Here is a 17,655-nt window from a genome sequence, read left to right as displayed (position 1 = left end):
GACCTTGCTCAGTGGGTTAAGGATCTGGTGTTGCCATGAGCTGTGGTGGAGGTTGCAGACGTGGCTCGGATCCCGAGTTGCTGTGGCTCTGGTGAAGGCCAGCGGCTACAGCTCCGATTCGACCCCTAGCCTGGGAATCTCCATATGCCGCAGGAGTGGCCCTAGAAAAAGCAAAAAGACAAAAATAAATAAATAAATAAATAAAATCATATAAAATATTAGTGTAAATAGGCAGACAACACCCAAACTCTGTCAAAATATGTGATGCATATTCCCCTCATATTTAGTCTATTTTTTCTTAAATCCCCTGGCTCTCTTTGGAGGTAGCCACAGGATTAGAGGGAAAACCATAGTATTTGCTTTTGACCACTTTAGGTAAAAATTGTGAGTAAAGATGTTGACATGAATCAAAAGGCACAGGTATCATTACAATTTCTTCTACTGATTCACTATAAGACCCTAACAGTCCCGTTAACCCCTCTCTTTCCTATAAGCTTTCAAGCCGAGTATGGTTTATGGAAAATATGGATATATGTGTGGCCACACTTCAAAAAGTAAGTGAAAAAATTATAAAATGCTTTAAAAACAAAGCTAAAGCTTAAAGAAACATTGCAGCACTCTAAGAGGAAGGTGACTCTCTAAAAATTTTAGAACCTAGATATATAAATTATGCTGAGTGGGATTCTCTATTAGTAAGTAAAAATAATTCATATTAGGAAACTTTCAGGCAGAAATGCTTTTATAGTAACCTTCAAAGAGAAAGAATCATAAAATACTGCAAGCTAAATCAACTAGTATTAAGAATTGGCAAGGGCAGATCACAAAAAAGTTTACTTCCAATTCTCTAAGGTTTTTTTTTTTTTTTTTTTAAAGCGGCTGCACCTGCAGCATATGGAAGTTCCCAGGTAGGGGTCGAGCCACAGCCACTGTAGAAGCAACACCGAGTAGTTATGTTGTAAGCCACACAGGAAGTCCCCAGTTCTCTAAGTTTTGATGTGAAATTTAGGGGAATAGGCTATGTCAATTATCTGCTGTTGTGTAACCAGATAACAACTATTTTATTTGCTTGTGATTTTGTAGAGCAGCAATTGGGTTGGGGTCAGCTGGGTCGTTCTGCTCTTCTTGCCTGGGTCACTAATGATCACCTGGTGCCTAGGCTGGGACTGCCTGGGCTTGGGGCCTCCATTGAGACGTCTGGTCTCTGCTCTCTGTGTTCTTATCCTCCAAGAGGTGGCTTGGGCTTCTTCACATGATGACCTCAGGGATGTGGTGTACAAGTTCTTTTTAAGCTTTTGCTCGTGTCGCATTTGCCAGTGATCCATTGGCCAAAGCAAATCCTATGGCCAACCAGGAGTTAAATGAGAAGGAGCCTACACATGGATTTAAACACTGGGAGGTGAAATTCATAGGGTCCACTACTTTAACAAGCCATCACAATTTACTTTGGCAGAATATACTACTCAGTTTCTGATGGGTCATCCAGCTGCTCACCAAAATCAGTAGCATCTAAGGATTTATCACTCAAATATGTTAAAGTTCACATTTCTTGTTCCTGGAACTGATAGTTCTTCATAATCTATTCCCATCTAACTATGAGATAGAGAAAAGAGCCTGGGTAAGTATTGGGATGTGGGAAGCAGTGTGTTCAACTATGTTTGCCCGTTGGGAGTCTGGTGAGATAGCCATTAGCTTTATTTTGCTCTAAAGTTTTCTTTATTCTTTCTTTTTTTTTTTGGCTGCACCTATAGTATGTGGAAGTTCCCGGGCCAAGGATCAAACCCGCGTCACAGCAGCAACCCAAGTTGCTACAGTGAGAATGTCAGATTCTTAACCCACTTTGAGAATTCCTCCTCTAAAGTTTTCAAGTTATGAAACATAAAGCATTAAAAAAAAAAGTCTAAACTCATTTAGATTTTGATATCCTGTATTACTGGGCAGCAGATTAGAGAGAAAACAAACCATATTTACTTATTATCTAATTTCTCCAAAATATATGTGGGCTGAAAATGTTTTGAATTCACCTATACCTTGTTTCATGATATTTGTCATGAGCAGAGTAAAATATGAAATAGGCAGTGCACAATTACTAAGTGTGCTAGCATAAATTAAGATCTTGACTATTTTAAGATTAGCACTACGTATTTAAAATCATATATATAAAGCTTTTATACCCTACCTAAAAGAAGTCAGTGTCTCTGATTTGTTATTTATTTACTATAGAAAAGAGAATGTACTGTGGGGAAATAAAAATTAGTGCTAGAAGAGGGTTGGCACAAAGTAGGCTCTTAATAAATATTTTTCAATGAATAAATCTGTTATTCTCCTAGGATAATATATCTAGAATATTGAGTAGACAGAAAAGTTGGCAAGAATATTTCCTATTTGGAAGGGAACTTTCAACATGTTTCTCACTACAACTCTATAAAGGAGATAAGGTAAATATTAAAATCCCATTTTGCAGATGAGGAAACAGGTTCAAAGAAGTTACATGACTTGCCCGAAATCACAATAGCTAGTTGGTTGTAGGATCTAAATTGTAGGATTCTCCTTCATTATGCTATTCTTCAAATACAATAGTTAGAAGTGAAGTCAAAGGACAAAGCTAAACTGCTTTCTACCATTATACGAAAATGTTCTTACAAAACCAATACAATAATGATGGCATTCATTGGGCTTTCAAAATTAAAGTTTGAGATATAATAATCTCTTATTTTGTTTTCCTTATGGTAAAATATACACAAAATTTACTGCTTTAACCATTTTAAAGTATATGGTTCAGCTGCATTAAGTACTGCTTTCACACTGCTGTACAACCATCACTATACATATCCAGAATATTTTTATCATCCCATACTTAAAATCTGTACCCATTAAACAATAACTTTCCCCATTCCTTTCTCCCTGTGGGAATTACTATTCTAATTTCTGTTGCTACAACTTTACTATTTTAGGTACCTCATCTAAGTAGAATATTTGTCCTTTTGTGTCTAGCTTCTTTCACCTAGCATAATGTCTTCAAGGGCATCCATGTTGCAGAGTGTGTCAGAATTTTTCTTTTATGGCTGAATAATGTTCCATTATATGTATATCAACATTTTGTTTATCCACTCATCTGTGGACATTTGGGTTGTTTCCATCTTTGGGCTCTTGTGAGTAATGCTGCTATGATTAGGGGTGTATACATATCTATTTGAGATTCTGCTCTCAATTCTTCTGGGTATGCACTCAGACGTGAAATTGCTGGGTCATATGGTAATTCCACGTTCAATTTTTTGAGGAACTGCCACAGTTTTCCACAGAAGCCACACCATTTTACATTCCCACAAACAATGCACAAGGGTTCACAACTTTCTATATCTTTGCCAATCTTTGTTATTTTCTTTTAATTTTTAAAATAGCACCCAAATGCATGTGAAGTGATATCTCATGGTTGTAATTTGCATTTCCCTACAATGAGTGAGGCTGAACAGCTTTTCACATGCTTACCAACATCTTCTTTGGAGAAACAGCTATTCAACTCCTTTGTATAATAAACTTTTGACCACAGAGTAGACAACCATCCCTGGAAAATGGTACCAGCACAGTTTTATCAAGCAAAACTGAGTAAAATCCTTTTAGCCTACTAAAAGAACAGAAAGATGATTCTCTGTACTTGATAGTCATGACCAACAAGTTCAAAATGCATTATGAAGACAGAAAGGAAATGGAGTTCCCATCTTGGCACATGGGGTTGGAATCCGACTAGGAACCATGAGGTTGCAGGTTCAATCCCTGGCCTCAGTCAGTGGGTTAAGGATCCGGCATTGCCGTGAGCTGTGGTGTAGGTTGCAGACATGGCTCGGATCCCGAGTTGCTGTGGCTCTGGTGTAGGCCAGTCACTACAGCTCCGATTAGACCCCTAGCCTGGGAACATCCATATGCCACAGGAGCGGCCCTAGAAAAGGCAAAAAGACAAGAAAAAAAAGAAAAGAAAGTCAATTCCTTAGTGGGACTCCTTGGGAAAGTTCCTAACTTTCTCTACACTTTCATGTAAAAAAGATTAAGTACCTATTGGATTCATTTCTTATTGCTGCTATAACAAATTACTGCAAATTAAATGGTTTAAAACAACACAAATTTATACTCTCACCATCCTAGGGGTCCAAAGTGCACAAAAAAGGTACCTACGAGCTGGGCTGCATTTCTTCCGGAAGCTTCAGGGAGAATTCCTTTCTTTCTCTTCCTCAGCTTCCAGAAGTGCCTTGCACTCCTTGGCTCACTGCCTCTTACATCACTCTGACATCTTGCTGCCTTTTATTTTTTTATTTTTATGTTTAGGGCTGCACCCACACATATGGAAGTTCCTAGGCTAAGGGTTGAATCAGAGATACAGGCTGGCACCCTACATCACAGCCACAGCAGCACGGGATCCAAGACCATCTGGGACTTACACTGCAGTCCACAGGCAACTCCTGATCCTTAACCCACTGATGGAGGCCAGGGATTGAATGCACATCATCCTCATGGATATCAGCCACAGTGAGAACTTCCATTTTTTAACTAAAAAATGTTCGCAGTTTATTGAGGTATAATTAACACATAACATTGTATAAGTTTAAAGTGTACAACAAAATGATTTAGGTACATATTACAAAATGATCACAACTCTAGTTACCATTGGTTAATAACCTCACATACATACACTTTTTTTTTCTTAGGCAGAAAATTTTTAAGATCTATTCTTTCAGGAAACTTCAAATATGCAACACAATATTAACTAAAGACACCATGCTATACATTACAACCTCTTACTTCTGTGACCCTGTCTCTTATTACTGACTTCAAAGTTCTTGTAAGTACCCTTGGGATTACATTGAGCTCACCTGAAATAACCTAGGTTGACTTTCCCATCTCAAGATCCTTAATCACAGAGGAGAGTCCCTTCTGCCACGTGAAGCAGCATAGTCACAGGTTCTGGGGATTAGAAGGTGGACAACTGTGAGGGGTTATTGTTCTACCACCCCTACTATGTGCCTGTGAGTTCAAAAACGAAAAATTGCAGCATTTAAATATATTGGACAGAAATCATTTTTCTCTTAGACGGTTTTAACTACAAATTTCATTTACCAGTAATCAGAGTACTTCCTAACACCTTACCAGCCAATGGCCTGTGGAACTAACTAGTTGTTTGACCTGAACACTGCTGATACAGTTACATAGTCACCTACATATTTATTATTGCTGTTGTTGTTTGGGTACGGAATTACAGGAGAGAGCAGCTTTCCTTACTAAACCAGCAACCGTAACCTCCAGGCCCACCCGCACTGCCACTGACAGCGGAGGGGGCAGCAGGGAACACCTTGACGGTGCACCGGTCGGCTGAGGGTCTGGGGGTTTCTGTCTTCCTGCGTCCCTTCCCATTCGAGAGGAGAGTCGCCGGCCCGGCCTCGACCTCCCCGCCTCCCAGGGCTGTGGGGGCCCACCGCGCTCTGCGACGCCCGCCACGAGGAGTCGCTCCACGCCAAGCGTCTGGAACAGCCCGGTTCCCGCGGGACTCGCCCTGCCCCCTGCGACCTTCTTTCCCTTTCCGCTCAGTCCGCCTCCGGAAGCTCCGGTCGCCACGGCGCGAGCAGGAGGCTGCGGGAGCGCGTGCGCGTGCGCGAAGCCGGAACGCCGCGGCGGCGCGGGGCGGCTGCCATGGCCGCGGCGTCCAGGTGAGCGCGTGCGAGGGACCCCTTCCTCCCGCCGCGGCGTGCCCGCCCCGGTTCGGGATCCGTTTTCTTTTCCGGAGCTGAGGCTGCGGCTAGCAAGCGGGGTCGGTATGCGGAAGCTGGTGTGGGACGTTGGGAAGGTGGGCCGGCCAGGGTCCCCCCACCCCTCCGGCCCGGGCAGCCCCTCGGGCGGCGGGTGTAACCGCAACAGAGGCATCTGGGCTGCGGAGCCGTGGGCCCGGACCCCCAGCCGCCGGGATGGGAGGGCTCGGTTTACCATCGGGTCGCATTCGAGGGTGGCGTGGGGGTCGGGTCGGCCCTGAATTAAGATGTGGTCGCCACCAGGATGCCGATTCCGATCACCGCCGCGCACCTCCGCGGGCTTAACCCGGAACCCTGAGGCGGGAGGGGATGTCAGTTATCAGCTACCTCGCGGGGTCAGGAGGGGGTTCTGAAAGGAATCTGAGCTCTTGGAAAACAGTTTACTTTGGGCGGAGATTTTCGTGTACTCAATTGGTTCCCTTCTTTGGATCAAATCATACGTTTCACTACAGAAATGTAATGTCACGGTATCAAAATGACAGTTTTAAAAAATGCCAGATTCTTGTGTGCGTTTTCCTAATGTAACATGAAACCGTTAATATTTCTCCTGGAGGCTCTGCAGAGCTGAACAAACGGTGAGCATCCAAGTGACTCCCGGCAGCTTTGGCAAATACTTGTCTTCCTTGAGCACCAGCAGGGTTACTGTGGTGAGGTGAACTGTCACTTAATTTTTACCCTTTCCCAGTATGTTGTAAAGAGAAACGTTACTGTCTTATTAAATCTATATTTTTATTATTCTCTAATGCAAATTAAATCTCATTAATTTTTAAATGAATGTTACCAAAAGGATTGGTTAGTGGATGGGATAGGTAAATTAACTCGCCTGAATGTGTAAGTCCTTAAAAGTAGCCCATCTGTTGGATGTTATGAACCTAAATTTAAACCGGAAAAGTCTCCCAGGCACTGGATTATGCATCCCCTATCTTTAACTGCGATCACATAGATGCTTACAACTACTGGGGGCTACAGGAACCATGTAAATGCACATGAGGAGATAGTTGATGGGGGGAGGGGAGAAAACTATGGGAAACTCTCAAGGAAACTAGCTCAAGTGAAAGAGGTGCTTACCCAGCCTGCTAGCAAAGAGCAAAACTGGGGCTCAATCTTAAGACTCCTGACTCCAAATCCCTTCATCAGATAAACATTCCTGGAACAGGTAATGTTTCTCAGGTCCTACTTTAGGCACCAGGACATAAAGATGAACATGATAACAGTCTGGGAAGAAGACAGACAAGGCAGGAAACAGTTGTGAAAAAAAAGGGATTTCAAAGAAGTATCTGTAATCATTTGGCTTATGGATGGACTGATAAGACCTAGTTCGTGTTGGGTTGGGCAAGGCCATATCCTTCAAATGCATACATTCCCCCTGCAGCACCCCAGCAAATGGATATCCAGTCTTTGCTTCAGTGTTATTTAGCTCTTAATCTTAGATGGCAACCCATTCCTTTTTTTTTTTTTTTTTTTGGTGGGGGGTGGGGTCTTTTTTTGCCATTTCTTGGGCTGTTCCTGTGGCATATGGAGGCTCCCAGGCTAGGGGTTGAATCGGAGCTGTAGCTACCCGGCCTACATCAGAGCCACAGCAATGTGGGATCTGAGCCTCGTCTGCAACCTACACCACAGCTCACGGCAACGCTGGATCCTCAATCCACTGAGCAAGGCCAGGGATCAAACCCGCAACCTCATGGTTCCTAGTCGGATTCGTTAACCACTGAGCCACGACGGGAACTCTGAACCCATTCCATTTTTGAGCAATTCTAATGTTAGAACAGCTTTCTTACATCTCTTGATACAAGTTCCACCTCTGGAACTACAAGTAACAACTCTAAAGCCTTTTTTTCAAATCAGAGTCTTTCAAATATCTGAACCTGCCCTTTCCCTTTATTCCTATGAGCCCTTGGTCTCTAATATTATAACTTAAATTCTAGACTCTTCACTGTAGCACCCAGAAGTAAGTGTTTTATTCAAAAAGTTGCTTGACCACACAGAATATAATGCAAGTTATCTTAAACTATATGTTGCTACCCTAGTGTGACTTAAAAACATACTAGTCTTTTGGTTTCCATGTCATGCTTTTGCTACATGGAGAGCCCCAGTTTTTTCAACTGAACCTTCTTTTAAAACTCAGTTGGCCTTTCCTCCTCGCCTTCCCCCCATTCTGGTATCTTTACTATTATTGTGTTGTTTGGCTATTTCAGAATATCCCTCTCTGCTAGGTTTTTGGCTTATAAATTTTCCTCTGCTTGTTTCAGTTTAGTATAATCCTTCAGAGTGCTGACTCTAGCCAAACTGCCTGGAATCAAATCTCAGCTCTGCTGCTTTCTAGTTGTGTGATCTTGAGAATGTTAGTTAACCTGTATGCCCCTCAGTTTCTATGTCTCCAACCTCAAAGTTGTTACCAGCATTAAATGAGTTGTCAGTGAAAAAGTGCTTATAACAATGCTTGGCATGTAATAAAGTCTCTATGAATATTAGCTTCTTTTCCATTTATCCAGAACCTTTTGAATCCCTGCTTTCAACTATCCATTTCATTTTTCTTTAAAAAAATTTTTTATTTACTTTTTTTTTGCCTTTTAGGGCCGAATCCATGGCATGTGGAGGTTCCCAGGCTGGGAGTCCAGTCAACAGAGCTACAGCTGCCGGCCTATACACCACAGCCAAAGCAATTCGGGATCCGAGCCGAGTGTGCTTACCTATACCACAGCTCACAGCAACGCTGGATCCTTAACCCACTGAAATCTCATGGTTACCGGTTGGATTCGTTTCTGCTACACCACAACAGGAACATTTTTCTTTTATTCACCAGTTTGATAACACTTAAAGTTAGAGAGGACACACTTGCCACAAACAAAATAATCCATCAAGTCATTTCCATTTGCCAGGCCTTAGTTTTTTCTTTCCTAATGTAAGGGGGTAAAATCTTTTCCTTTCAAGTCTCTTGGGGAAAGGTGAGGGCAGGTGTGGGGAAGAGCATTAGCTCTGACATTTATTATATGCCTTGTACCATCATGAAGAACTTGGCATAAATTTCATTGAAGGTTTCCGGGGATCACAGAGAAATTCTTCTGCTATGCCACACACAAAAAGGAGGCATGCTGGAAATATTTCAGGTTTAGTGACTTCCAGAATTGTCACTCTCTTTGCCAAGAACACCTTTGGAATTCATAACTCTTTGGAAAGGGGATTTGGTCACAAGCTAAGTTAGGGGTAGAGAGTCACAAGTTAAGTCCAAGTTCGTATTACTTAAGTAAACACATTTACCTAAGGCTACTGGTTAATTTGTGTTGCCAATGAGATTCGTCCCAGATAACTTTGTTAGAGGAACACTGATATATGGCAAATATAGCAAGTAAAATGTGTGGCCAACTCTGCCATATGTATCTAATCCTAACTGTATAGGCCATCTTTTTTTTTTTTTTTTTTGCAGAGAGCTGTTTCTAAAGCTATATTGCAAAACAAGTCCTGTTTTCCCTTAAAAATCACTATGATGTGCGGGTGGAGGGGTCTTGTTATCTTGCTCACTGTTTACCCTCAAATCATAGATATCAGTAAAAAAAAAAGGGGGGGGGAGGGGAGATAAAAGATCTCAGGGGATTTAAAAAAAAAAAAAAGGCGTTACAGAAGGGCCATACTTCTAAAGCAGAGAACAGTGGTTAGTAACACAATCCTCAAAGCATCCTGCTTTAGAATCCTGGCTGTGCTTTAGAAACCTTGCTCTGCCTCTGTTTCCTCTTGGATAAGTGGCTAACAAAATCTAAAGTTGTAAAGATTCAATGAGTTAATGCTTATAATACACTTAGAACAATGCTAGCATATAAGTACTCAGTACTTTTTAGCTATTAGTAACACCACTAGTGCAAATGAGTATATTTTAGTAATCCTTAAAAGTATAAATGTTTTGGAGTTCCCATCGTGGTGCAGTAGAAACAAATCCAACTAGGAACCGTGAGGTTGTAGGTTTGATCCCTGGCCTCGTTCAGTGGCTTAAGGATCCAGCCTTGCTGTGAACTGTGGTATAGGTCATAGATGCGGCTCAGATCTGGCATTGCTGAGGCTTTGGTGTAGGCCGGCAGCAACGGCTCTGATTAGACCTCTAGTGTGGGAACCTTCATGTGCCGTGGGTACAGCCCTAAAAAGGCCAAAAGACAATGTGTATATAAAAACATATATATTATAAACTATTTGCTGACAGATGAAAGTTGGAATGATTGGGATAATTTGTTTTTAAAAGATTTGTGTTTTAAACTGGGCTAGGAAAATTTATGCTCTGGGCTATGCTCTGAAACCATTTGCCTTAAAATTTGTAGAAACTTAATAAAAAAATTGTTTTAATAGTAAAGGCATTCTTAACCATGGAAAAAATAGTAACCACAGCTCTTTTATTCCAGCCCTTGACATTTTGGATTAAAGGGTAAATTACTATACCAAAAACAGATAACTTTGGGAGGAATTTAATGACAATGTTAATAAGTGCTATTCATCATTCTGTAGCTGTGTTTTCTTTTTGAACTCAGGTGGGCAGAAATAGATTGATAATGATCAGTTATACTCCTTACATCTCTGATCATCCATGATCACAGGCCTCTGCCCAAGTTCATTTTTCCTCTGTCCCTCTTTCCCAGCCTCTTTCCTCCCTCCCCTTATATGCTCCTACTCTTGGATGTTTACTGTATGTCCTCCCAGTCCATGCTGTAGAATTGTATTTATGTTTGTGCCCTTGAAGAACTTAGTATTGTTTTGTGTGTGCGCTAAGTTTTTCATTATTGTATTGTTGTTCATTTAATTTGCCCTCTTGGTAAACATGATTTTTGTAGATCTCTGCTCATCCTTTTTGACTGCTCATCCTTTTTGACTGATTTTAGCTCATCCACTTTCCTCTTACTAGATGTTGAGTTTTTTCTAAGTAATTGCTGTGCATCATTTGTTATTATGCACATCCTTGTACATGTGCCAGGAATACACAACTGGGAAGCTGCAGAACCAAGTTGTAAGCCTGAGTGTCTGACTCAGTTCATTCTTGTTTACTCTGCAAACTCCCTGTCATCACTTACTTCCTTAGTTTATTGCATGAACACTATTACACTAACAACAATGGAAATATAAAAAAAGCAGTGGGAGTGTTGATTTTTCAACTCTTCATTTTTGTCCTTTGGCCCTCTAGTTTTTATTTAAATGTTTAAATTGTATTATTCATCCAAGATGGATAACAGTTTTGTATTATACATTTTTCATGCTGATATGGCACTTAAATCAGGGGTCCACAACCTTTTTCAGTAAAGGGTCAGTTGGTAAATATTTTAGGCTTTGTGAGCCCTATAGTCTCTGTCACAACTACTTAACTATGCAGTCCTAGGGGGAAGGTTGTCAGAGACAATTCCTAAACCTGTGAGTGGGGCTGTGTTTCAATAAAACTATTTACAAAACAAACCACAGACCAGACTTAGCCCATACACAGTGGCTTGCTGACCCTTGATTTTAAATAATTATTTTAATGGACTTGTAATATTCCTCTGTTCAAGTTTTTCAGTGTTACAATTAGCGTTGTAATGCATATTCACATCCACTGACCATCAAGGAAATGATCTCCCCAAGATGAACTGTCAGAAAAGTAAAGAAGAGAACGACTGACTTATAGCGTGTGAGCCTGAAGCTATGACCTGTGATTATCACATGGGTTAAGCAAAAACATCATAACCTATGAATACCAGACACAGGAACAAGAAAAACTTCGAGAACTTCAGAGCCGTAGCTGAGAATGGCAATAATGCCTTAAATTTTGATTTCCTCTCTCGTTTAAGCTGAGTCTGATCCAAAAAAACCCAAAAGAACAAAACTACAGGCTCCAGATGGAGTGTTCACGTATGCTAGGTCACCCCCAAACCAGAGCTTCATACCTAACCTACTTGAAGCTTCTGCCTCCCTCAGAGATGCATTCTTAACGAGTCAGTCAGAAGTTTCCTGGTCAGGCCCCGGGAGACAGTTTGACACAGGCCCGCTCCATCCCCCCTTAGGAAGATGAGGTAAGGAGCCACGTTGACCCCTTTCTGTCCTGTAGGTTACTTAAGCCAGAAGTAGTCTTTTGTATATGATTTCCTTGTCTTGTTTTAAAAACCTTTCCCTTTCTGTAGCCCTTTGGCACTCTTCTCTGCTCTCTAGATGGGATGCCTGATTAGTGAATTGTTCGACAAAGCCAATTATATTGTTACAATTTACTTGGATGAATTTTGTTTTTCTACCATTTCTAAAGTCTTATTAGATAGTTTTCTTTTGAGATTTGGGGAGAAGGCTTCCTCTGTTGATTGGAATTTTAAAACGTAAAGAGCGTTAATCCATAGGAAATAATACTTCTTGTATTTAATACTTATTAGGTATTATAATCTAATTTTTCTTCAATCTTTTAACATCTGCTTACATCTTATTTCAGCTTAAATATAACGTGAGAATTTTATTATTTATTATTTATTTATTTTGGTGTTTTTGTCTTTTATGGCCACAGCTGCGGCATATGGAGGTTCCCAGGCTAGGGGTCCAGTCGGAGCTGTGGCCACAGGCTTACGCCAGAGCCACAGCAACATGAGATCTGAGCTGTTTCTGTGACCTGCACCGCAGCTCATGGCAACGCTGGATCTTTAACCCACTGAGTGAGGCCAGGGATTGAACCCGTGTCCTCATGGATGCTAGTTCAGTTGGCTAACTGCTCAGCCATGACGGGAACTCCACGTGTGAGAATTTTAAAACTCATACTTAGTGAGTTAAAACTCACTTATCCTTGCTAAATCTTCTTGAATATCTCCTTACCATTTTCAAACTTGCTTTATTAATGGCATGATTACAATTTTAGTATATTTGATTTTCTTTAGTACCTCAAGCAGCTGACAAGGCACCCACAGATCTCACAAAGGAAATCTGAGTACTTAGATTTTTTTTGTAAACCTAAGTCTAAACTTAGTAATTTAATCAGATTCCCTTAAGTGTTTAGAAGTTGATTATAGTTAAATTTTTACAAGTTTAGTATGTCAGAATCTCTTAAATTTTTCAAAACTTTAAAGGCAGAAAAAAATTACCCAGTGATGTTATTATACCACACATAGTTTAACCTATCATATTAACTTATCCCATTAGTGTTAGCAGTATAAGTTTGGTTGCTTTTTATTTTATTTTATTTTTTTTGTCTTTTGTTGTTGTTGTTATTGTTGTTGTTGTTGCTATTTCTTGGGCCGCTCCTGCGGCATATGGAGGTTCCCAGGCTAGGGGTTGAATCGGAGCTGTAGCCACCGGCCTACGCCAGAGCCACAGCAACTCGGCATCCGAGCCGCGTCTGCAACCTACACCACCGCTCACGGCAACGCCGGATCATTAACCCACTGAGCAAGGGCAGGGACCGAACCCGCAACCTCATGGTTCCTAGTCGGATTCGTTAACCACTGCACTACGACGGGAACTCCTGGTTGCTTTTTAAATCATGTGTATGTACACTTGTTTTTATAGATTGCAGGGTCACTTAAAAACTGTAGAGTAGTATCATGGCTGATTTAGAATACCGATTGCATGGTCTTTTGTTGCTTGATGTGACGTTATGGAATTAATCATGATTTTAGTATAGTGAACCCATAATTTGATTGTTGGCCACATGTGATTATTAGAATAAAATATATACCTTTCCTTTAGCATCACTCATATTGTTTGCCTTGTTTGAATATCATTATGGACTAATGGCTTTTCACAGAATTATTTTTTAGTGTGTTTTGTGTTTTGCAGTGCAAAATTGTCCAGCTTGGACAGTGGAAGCCACTTTAAACTGAATCCTTTGTTTCTTACCACTGCTCTAAGCTTATTGTTTGTCTTTACCTCCAGAAATGGAGTCAGCTGCCTTCCAAGGAATCCTGAGTTTTGTTTTTGGTTTTGTTTTATGTGGAGAATAGTATTAAAGAATTTTAATATTATAGTAATATAGTATGATATTGCTATTGTAATATAGTATGAATTTTAGATTATAGTAATATAGTATGATACTGCTATATAGACCACTGTAGTAAGAGAGAAAGAAAAATAGGACTTTATAGTGATGTTTCCAGTTTAATTCCAATTGTATGAAGTATTAAAATACTTTAATGTTTTATCTCAGTAGTATAAGTAGTACAATTTACAAGTCAACTAATAATTTAGGATTTAAAACCAAAATAGTAGTCCCTGCACCACACTGGTGGCAACTGTGTTGAACTCTTTTATCCATCACTTCTAATATTTAACTCCGTATATCTAGTATGCCTTAATTGTTACATTTTAGACATCTGTCTACTATCTCAGTAAATATTAAATCTCATGCCAGACTCCCTTTAACACAATGAGACATGTATACTTTCCCCCATTATCTTTTTTATTGTGGTTATGTAACAATGTGATTAAATAATCAGAAGATTTTCCTCTGAGCTACCTGTACTGTGTATATATTTGTCTTTAGAGTTTTTCTTCCTTTTTAAGAAGAGACAGGGGAGCCTTTACTTTTAATAGGAGTTCTCTCCTGCTGCTTCCCCAGTAACTGCAGTGAAGGAGCAGAATAGGACAAAAACAAGTACTGAAGTAGGGGAATTTGTTAAGCTCCACTGAACTTTTTTTTTTTACACCACAGCTCATAGCAATGCTGGATCCTTAACCCACTGAGCAAGGCCAGGAATCGAACTCGCAACCTCATCGTTCCTAGTCGGATTCGTTTCCACTGCACCATGATGGGAACTCCTCCACTGAACTGTTTTTACTAGAATAATGTGTGTTTGGACTAGCTTAGCTGATCTTATGAGGTTTTAACACCATCCTTTCTTATTTTAATCTCTAATTGTACTTAATTTATAGAATTCACATTTTCCTTAGAGTTCACCTAGGTGTTCATGTTTGTGATATTCTTGTCTTGATAGTCTATTATTATTTTCTTGTGAACCAAACTATTAGACTTGCTTATTTTTCAAATCACTGGTGCAACCTGATAATATCCCGTTATCATTTCACTGAGTTTATTGGGTTTTCTTGGTACTTTTTTTTTTCATGTTTCTCTTTATATATTACCCAAACCTCATTTTGGGAAAATTTGTAATTATTGTATAAAAATGAAAAGTATTTGGAAGTTACCCTTTAGCCTGATGGTTACACTTTCCTGCTTTTCAGATATATTTTTGCCATCATGGATCGGTTTGGAGATATATCAGAAGGTGAAGTGGACCATTCTTTCTTTGACAGTGACTTTGAAGAGGCAAAGAAATGTGAAAGTAACTCAGTTTTTGACAAGCAAAATGATGACCCTAAAGAGGAGATAGATAAGGATACAGAAAATGAAGACTTAAGAGTTGGAATACAGAGAAGGAAAAATGATCTTGAGAAGGGAACAGAAAGAAACGAGACAATTCCTACAGAACAGCACCCTGTAGAAAATGATAATATGCAAACTACAAATTCTTTGTCATTGACCACTTCTTCAAGATCGAAATTGTGTGATGCTCCAATAGAACATAAAATCCACATGCCCATTCCAAGTAGCATTCCCCAAGTTGTTAAAGAAGATGAACATGATTACTATACAGATGGGGAGGAAAGCAGTGATGATGAGAAAAAGCCTCATGTCAGGTCCAGGTCAGTTAAACCATCTCATAACTTTAAAAAAAGTATAAGTAAAAGGTATTCTAAAAGAAGTTCCTGTTCCTCTTTGTCCTCCTCGTCTTCAAGTTCAGACTCTTCAGACACTGGGTCTGATGTCTGTATATCTGGTTCATCTCCATCATTAAAGAAGCGTGAATCTGGTGTAACCCCCTTGTCAGCCAAACAGAAATACAGACCAGCAGAAAAATCGGCAGGAGCACAACCTTCTAGCACTAAACCAAAAGTTGGTGACTACACCGAGGAATCTGAAGACACTGTGACAGATGTCACTCCTTTATCAACTCCAGACATTAGCCCTGTTCAGTCTTTTGAACTGGGGGCATCAAGCAATCAAAAAGTGAAAGTTAAAAGGCAAGAAAACGTGGGTCAAGAAGTATATGAAAATGTTGAGGATTTTAAAGATAATTCAAAATCTTTGAAATCAGTCAAAAAAGGGAAAGAAAAACAGGAGCCCAGTTTCACTTCAAAGTCATCAGTGTTAGATTCCAATTTAGACCACAGATATAAACAAAAAGCCATACATGACACAATGGACCTGAATCATCTTTTAAAAGGTAATTTAAAAAACTATATATTGGATTCAAATGTTAAACTTAATATTATATAGTATTAATATTATTAATTATATATTAATGTTATATATTATAGTGAGCTTAAATGCCATTCATTTGCCTTGATTTTCCTAGTAGGTATACTTTATCATTGGAGATAATTAATATTACTGTAACTTTCCCAAATATTCCATTTAAAAATACCTAGAATATCGGAGTTCCAGTTGTGGCCGAGTGGTAATGAACCTGACTAGTATCCATGAGGATGCAGTTTCTGTTCTTGGCCTTGCTCAGTGGGTTAAGGATCTGGCATTGCTGTGAGCTGCAGTATGGGTTGCAGACACAGCTCTGATCCCACCTTGCTATGGCTGTGGTGTAGGCTGGCAGCTACAGCTCTGATTGGACCCCTAGCCTGGGTACTTCCATATGCTGTAGGTATGGCCCTAAAAAGACCAAAAAAAAAAAAAAAAAGTGGAGTATCATTATTTCTATTATTGCAGAACTAATCAGCTGGGACTAGAAACTACTTCACAGATTCTGTTTAGTGCCTCACAAGCCCAAAATCCCTAGAGAGGCCAGATGTATAAAATAAACGAGAGAAGTAGAGTCAGATGTTTTCCCATGTTTGGTAGAGATGTGGACATAAGATGTGTCACTTTCTTATTTGAGAAAGGCAACTGCGCTAAGGTTGAAATAACCTGACCTGCTTCAAGGAAAGTGGGAAGAATGCTTGCAAATTAGAAAACTCATAGTAAAGTGTATAGAGGACTTCTCAGATTTCAAGCTAAAGGCTAAAGAGCATTACTTGAAAATAATTACCAAGTGGGTGAAATAGCATAATTCAAGTTTTAGTTGCTTTAAGATTGAAGTATTTCAGAGTTAAGATAATCCTCATTGCTATATGTCTCATTTTATTGTTACCAAGTATTTCGTTTGAAAGGAACAATGAAATAAAAGTGACTTTGAACTTCATCTTTGCACTAGTTAATATAACTGTAAAAATGTTGAGCTTGCAGGTTAGTTTTTAGAGCAGTCGAAGATAGCATTTTTAAGTTGTAAATTGGACTCTCTGTCTTTGAAATGTTGCAACATAATTTACCTATGGTGTAAATGTAAGGTCCTAAATCAATCCATTATTTAGTCAAATGATTCTCTAGTCAGATTGTATTTTGGAGCAGTTTACAATTTGTTCCCTCTTTTGTAGATTTTTATTGCTCTGATTGTGCTTATTGATTGTCTGGTGTGTCTGAAAAGTTGGACTCGGCATTGGCTGATGTTGTCTAGTGGCTGAGTCTGCATTTACTCTCTTTCCTGATAAATGCTCATTCATTCTCTTAAAACTTTCCGGATTGAATTTTCTATTCTTGCCCCTTGGTTGCTTCTCCTAACAACCAGAGTGATCTTTTAAAAATTTAGTAAATTAACTATACTGTAATAATTTTTAAAAAAAGTAAATCGATCATACTAATTTCCTTCCTAACTCTTCAGTGGGCTTACTCTTAGGTTAAAAATAAAATCCAAATTCCTTATTATAGCCTAGCAGACTTTATATCAGTGATTTTCATCCCAGGCAGTCTATTGGCATTACCGGGAGGACTATTAAAATGTTAAATACTGATGCCTAGGCTTCACCATGGAGATTCTGATGCACTTGGTCAGATACACAG

General features: G+C 39.7%; 1 protein-coding gene across 2 annotated transcripts in view; it reads left to right on the top strand.

The window, feature by feature from the left end:
• Window positions 1-5,375: 5,375 nt before the first annotated feature.
• The window catches only part of CFAP97 (cilia and flagella associated protein 97), a 48,861-nt gene continuing 36,581 nt past the window's right edge, over window positions 5,376-17,655 (top strand). The window contains exons 1-2 of one of the 2 annotated variants that reach the window (XM_047772349.1): window positions 5,376-5,693; window positions 14,949-15,991. In XM_047772349.1, coding sequence (XP_047628305.1) covers window positions 5,677-5,693; window positions 14,949-15,991 — 1,060 coding nt within the window. In that variant the 5' untranslated portion in view covers window positions 5,376-5,676. Of the gene's footprint in view, window positions 5,795-14,948; window positions 15,992-17,655 lie in introns of both variants that reach the window. The other variant, XM_047772350.1, reaches the window with a different exon arrangement.

The sequence above is a fragment of the Phacochoerus africanus genome, chromosome 3 (assembly GCF_016906955.1).
Source record: "Phacochoerus africanus isolate WHEZ1 chromosome 3, ROS_Pafr_v1, whole genome shotgun sequence".
Taxonomy (NCBI): domain Eukaryota; kingdom Metazoa; phylum Chordata; class Mammalia; order Artiodactyla; family Suidae; genus Phacochoerus; species Phacochoerus africanus.
This window is presented reverse-complemented; position numbering and strand designations above follow the sequence as displayed.